General features: G+C 44.2%; 1 protein-coding gene across 1 annotated transcript in view; it reads left to right on the top strand.

The window, feature by feature from the left end:
* LOC309562088 (sodium/glucose cotransporter 4-like) overlaps positions 1-4,033 on the top strand; it is a gene marked incomplete at its 3' end in the record, with an annotated part of 70,354 nt that extends 66,321 nt beyond the window's left edge. Inside the window, exons 14-15 of the mRNA XM_082266213.1 lie at positions 1,067-1,144; positions 3,825-4,033. Coding sequence (XP_082122339.1) covers positions 1,067-1,144; positions 3,825-4,033 — 287 coding nt within the window. The remainder of the gene's footprint in view (positions 1-1,066; positions 1,145-3,824) is intronic.
* Between the last annotated feature and the right edge of the window lie 2,079 nt (positions 4,034-6,112).

Here is a 6,112-nt window from a genome sequence, read left to right as displayed (position 1 = left end):
AATGGCCGCCCTGTAGCAGTAAATCTGCTATAGGGTGGTCAACAAGTGGTTATCCCTTAATAAAATCAACTCCTGGACTTCTCACATGTGTTTACCTGCTTGTTATTGATCCTGGGGACCATTGTCTCTGGTATAGGAAATCCAAATGTTTCTATTTCCTAGGAACAATACTGTAGGTGAGAGGAAGTCTCCCAGTGGTGAAACCTGTTTGGATGACAGCTGTCTAATAATGAATATATCCTCAATTTGGAGATGTTAGCTGTCTAATAATGAATATATCCTCACTTTGGAGAGCTCTCCTTACTTGCAGCTGAGTTTCAGGGACAGGAATTGAAGGGAAGTATCGCAGATTGGACCCAGATGACAAAAGGAAAAGAGGACTTCTAACCATTCATTACTTTATCCAAAAACTCAACAGAGGTTCTTACCCATTCCCACTCAATTTGAAAAAAAAAAGTTTGCAACTGTAGTGGGCTACAGGCATTCAAATATTTATATATTCTTAATAAAGAGTTGTTGAGCTTTAAAAAACAGAACTGACCTCTTTAGCTGCAGGCATCGTGGAGCCATTCATCCACAAAATTTACAACCAAATAATTTTTGCTTTCAGCAGCTCAGCTTTCCAGCAGTAGCTCAGCAGGGCTCCAGCCTACTCGTCTCTAAAGCATGGATATGCAAACTCTGCCCCTCCAGCTGCTGCAGAACTACAATGAGGCATAGCAAGACTGACAGCCACAAGCATGACAACCAGAGGCATGATGGGACTTGTAGTTTTGCCAGAGATAGAGGGCCACAGTTTGCAAATATCTGCTCTAAAGTATACACAGAACAGAAGTTCTAGGAAGAGGGAGCAAGGGGAGTTGCACTCCTGAGACAAGACTTGTACAACTTAACTGATTCTGCTGTGAAGTCTAAGGATAATTTTGTAATTTGGTCCACAATATATGCAGCTACAGAGGTCAGTGATGGCTTGTTTTAAAGCTCCTTTACAAACATGTATATTGTGTGGCCAAAGGTTCATTATCAGGGTAAAAATTTTAACATTATTTTCTGTTTACACTTCCAGCAGGAGAATCAGTAGTACCACAAGTTGAAGTTCTAAATGACAGTTCATCCATCAAAGAGCAGAAATCAGCGAGCAATGGTGAGTGAGAAGAGTATTATTCCTAAGAAAGCTGTTAAATCAAATCAATTTCTTCAATATCTTTTTTCAAGATAGTCTAAAACAAATATTCCAACAAGGGTTCCTTCAGAGGGGCCTAGGGGTTCCTTGAGCTGTGGTTGATTGACCATCCATATGATGGTGCTGACATATTTTTAGGTCCAACGCCACTTTATAGAGCCAACAGCAGAACTCAATGATCTTGTTAACTGTAAGGATAGAATTCTGACCACCACTATGAATGGAGGATGGGAAGATGAATAAAATGGCCATTCATTCTATTAGGGATGCACAGATACTGAGTATTTCCATGAGTTCTCATGAAAATACTTCCAAAACCAATACTTTGCAGTGCAATTTGCATCCATACAAATTGCACTGCAAAAAATTGCATACGGTTTGAACAGGAATGCGGTGGGATTCCGGTCTGAAATGCATGCAGTTTCCATACCACTCCTGTGTGAACTCAGGCTTGTCATAGTGATTTTGAGACTAAGTTCACACAATAACAGTGCAGGAAACCATCCTGCATGGCGGGTACCACCAGTTCCGTCTCCTGATCCGACTGTTGACATCTGTGGCTTGGGCTCCTCTTGCCTATCCCATGGCTTTGTTCCCCGCATCTCTAGCGGCTCTCTCCCCCAGCCTCCAGCAGTTTGAGACATTCCTCCCTCCAGATTGCTGGGCTAGACCACTTCTGATTGGTCAGCGCTGTCCATGTGACAGTGCTGACAAATTAGTATCCCTGTAATCCGTATTTTTGGCGCCTGATAAGCAATCTGGTACAGCGGGACTGGGGGAGATGGGGACGAGGTCCAGTGCATGGCTCAAACCATTGGAGGCCGGGGGGAGCCACTGGTGGTCATGCAGGTTTGTTTCCCACACTGCTCCCCTGTGAACTCAAAATCATTATGATAAGCCGGGGGTTCACACGGGAGCGGTGTGGGAAACCGCATACGATTCAGACAGGAATCGCACTGCATTCCTGTTCAAATTGCATGCAATTGTTTGCAGTGTGATTTGCACCCATCCATTTTGTATGGACGCAAATCGCATCGCTATTGGTACTCGCCGATGGTGTGTATTGGTGCATACCTAGTTTCTATGAATGGGTGAGGGCAGGCAAAGTCCTCAATCTGGATGAACTCGTATGACAGATCCTTTGGCTCGTACTAACCCCTGCAACATTGCACGATTACTGGTGCAGGAGTGGGGGGAGGGGGTCAGAGGACTGAGAGTTTCAACTAAATCCTCAGCTAGCAGCACAAGAGACCCTTCCCATTGATTGTAAGTAATGTCCCTTGGGCTAATTGTCAAGTAAGTAGCAGTGGGAAGAGGAGATGCAGAATGTCGGCTCCAACTCCTAAAGCTTAGCACGACTCTGAGTTCAGCTCTGCAGATTAGAAATTTCAGGTCACTGACTATGCTCTCTAGAAAATCTGTAATAATTTCAGGAATGTATAGACTTACAATCATGTTAAAGTCAAGTTTTTGTTATTTAAAAAAAAAAAGTTATACTGACCTGCTCTGTGCAATGGTTTTGCACAGAGTAGCCCTGATTCACATCTCCACAGGTTCCCCACCAGTGCTCCTAGCTCCATTCTCCTGCTAAGTACCCGAAGAGCAAACCACTTGCAGTGGGGGCACCTGAGCATGCTCGCTCCTGACCTGCTGCTCTGCGTGTCCATTCAGACACAGAGCTGTGGCTCAGCCCTGCTCCCTCTCTCTTCTCATTGGCTCAATGACTGTGAGTGAGACAGCAGTGGGAGCCATTGATTCCCACTGTTAGCCAATGTGGAGGGAGTGTCCTGACTCTCGTGCACATTGCTGGATCAGGATGGGGCTCAGGTAAGTAGGGGGGGGGGTGTGTGCTGTACACAGAAGGCATTCTACTTTCAAATTCATGAAGATAAAAATACCTTTTAGAACCACTTTGAATACAAAGCCTTTGGCACTTAAAGTGATTGTAAGTAAAGTCTCGTGTTGTTTTTTTTTTAAATATTTGCCTCCTCTGTGCAGTTAGTTTTGCACAGAGCAGCCCCGATCCTCCTCCTTGCTGCTCCTAGCCTCTCCCTTATGTTGAGTGCCCCCAACAGCAAGCAGCTTGCTATGGGTGCACCCAAGCCGAGCTGCAGCTCCATGTGTCCATTCAGACACGAAGCTGCCATTCGGCCCACCCCCTCTCTCTCTCCTGATTGGCTAACTTACTTTAAATGACAGCCGTAGGAGCCAATGGGGCCACTGCTGTCTGTCATTCAGGAGAGAGAGTCCCAGATGGCCAAGGCACTCGTGGACATCGCTGGACAGAGATGGGGCTCGGGTAAGTATTGGGGGGGTGCTGGGGAGGCTGCTACACACAGAAGGTTTTTTATCCTAATGCATGGAATGCATTAGAATAAAAAAACGTCTGCCTTTACAACTCCTTCAAAATTAATCGCTAACTTGCATTTCAGCTCAGCTATGTATTTAGCTGTTTGCAGTTCAGCTGTAACCATTTTATAGACCTATGAAAATCACCTACCTTAGATCTGTCCTGACAACGTCTTCCAATCCCCACCCTCATAATAAGCCATTAGATGCCAGTGAACCCCTGCTGCGCTCAGAGAAGGAATTTGCCCCATATGGTGTTCTTGTAATGATGATAGCCTCATTCTCATTGCAGCCGCTTCGTTCCCCTGGTGGAAGAAGGTTGGTTTTTGGTTCTGTGGATTGTCTTTGCAGCCTGCAGTCAAGCTGTCTAAAGAGGAAGAGGAGAAATTACAGAAGAAGCTGACCAGTATTGATGAAGAGCCATTATGGAGAAATGTGTGCAATGTTAATGCTGTCATCCTCCTCGCCATCAATGTTTTCCTATGGGGATATTTTGCCTAAAATTAACCCTGGACAGTAACAGTGACTACGTTTTAAAGGAATGGTCATCATCCACTGCGTGTGGTTCTGGAACGATACACAATTCCAGCTAGAAAACAAAGTGACATGCACAAAGTATAAACTTAATACAATATGGCAAACAGCAGTTAACCTAAACTATCCAATCACTGCTTACATTTCACAGTATAACTAGAGTGGAGGTAATTGTTCCTGGGATTAAGAGGTTTGAAGACAAAGCCATGGCTGCTACTTACCCTCATTTACCAGCTGCATAGTTCAGAGAAGCAATGTCTTTTCCTTCATCCCCCTTTTACTATCTGAGTCTCTAGCATAGAGGTTTAACACTCTTTTTTTTTGACTAAAGCGGTAAAAGTGGAAAATAAAAGTGGAAAATATTGCAGTTTATCAGCCCTTAGAGGTGGTGGCTGCATTCTTTTTCTTTGCTTAGGCACCCCTGCTCTCGTTTTTATCAGTCCTTAGAGGTGGTGGCTGCATTCTTTTTCTTTGCTTAGGCACCCCCCCCCCCCTCGGTTTTATCAGCCCTTAGAGGTGGTGGCTGCATTCTTTTTCTTTGCTTAGCCCCCCCCCCCCCTCGGTTTTATCAGACCTTAGAGGTGGTGGCTGCATTCTTTTTCTTTGCTTAGGCCCCCCCGCCCCCCTCGGTTTTCCCCTAGTGATCTGGCCAGTAATACACTAAATGTAGTGGCGCCCCCCCACTCTGGATGAAGTAGAACAGGGGCACCTTTGGACAGCAACATTGTCAGTCTTGGTGGGAGAAAGTGTTAGACATGCTAGCAGATATAGATGCATTGACAAATTGAAGCCAAACTCCAGCTTGCACTGCAGTTATACAAGCTGTTGTAGCAACAGTTTTTTTTCTTCCAGGTTCTGCATGAATAAATAAAAAGCTGATAATTTTTTAGTTGCCTCTGTTAGAGTTTTCAGACAAAACATTTACCACTAATGTCTCGTTTCCACTGAGCTTTTTGGTATGGTTCGGTACGGTACGCTATTTATGCCGTTTCCATTATGAATGGTACCCTAATTCCGAACCGTACAGTACCACTTTTTGGTACCCTTTCGTTGGGGTACCAAGCACGTTAGTACCGTACCAACAGGGTGGAGCTACACTCTGCAGAACTTTGATTGGTTGACAGAGAATCGTCTATCACAGCTTTCCTGCTACACCACGCCTATCATGAAAGGGTACTATTGGCAGTGGAAACGCAATGTGTACCGTACCGAACCGTACCGTACTGAACCGAACTGTACCGTACCACTCAGTGGAAACGAGGCATTACTGTTCCATCTGCAGGACAGCTTGTTCTGTTGGCAAAACAGACCTACTTGCAGAATCACCAGCTGAACAAGCCTAAAAAAGAAAACGAATGCAGCCATCATGTTTATGAATTGTAAGCTACAATATAATACATGTTTGGTTTTGGGTTTAATACATCTTTATAGACTCACAATGGATTGCCCAATATGCTCCTATACCCCTTCACTAGACAAAAATGATAATCACCAGTCCTAGTCAACCGATGTAAATAGGCTTTATTATATAAATATAGGAAGAGAACAGTTGAAAGAAAATTGGAAGATTTTTATAGTTATGTATCAAAACATCAAATCATAAAAACACAAACTTGCTGTTGTTTTTTTTTTTGCAATCAAACCCTAAACACACCAGCATATCAGTTGACAATACTGGGAAGTGAGATGACACTCATGTCGAACCATTAGCAGCCTTGCAGCTTCAATTTGTATTGATAGCGGTGATAGTTAAAAATCGAATCCAGCGTTCTCCAAACTGTGGCTTGCAGCCTAGATTCATACCGTTGTATGCATTTATCTGGCCCTTTGGACATTGTTCTTCCCACTGATACGAGGCAATAATCCTCCCACTGATACAAGGCACTAATCCTCCCTCTGTCAACCTTCCTTTCACTGACAACAGTGGGGCAGCAGTATTTCTCCAACTGACACCAACAGGAGAGTAACATTCCTCCAACTGACACCAACAGTGGAGTACTAATTATCCCATTGACAGAAACAGTGGGGCACTATTCCTTCTGCTGA

This window comes from Pelophylax lessonae (genome assembly GCF_965119305.1).
Source record: "Pelophylax lessonae genome assembly, chromosome: 8".
In the NCBI taxonomy this organism is placed as follows: domain Eukaryota; kingdom Metazoa; phylum Chordata; class Amphibia; order Anura; family Ranidae; genus Pelophylax; species Pelophylax lessonae.
Note: the sequence above shows the minus strand (reverse complement) of the source record. Positions and strands in the feature narration are given on the sequence as shown.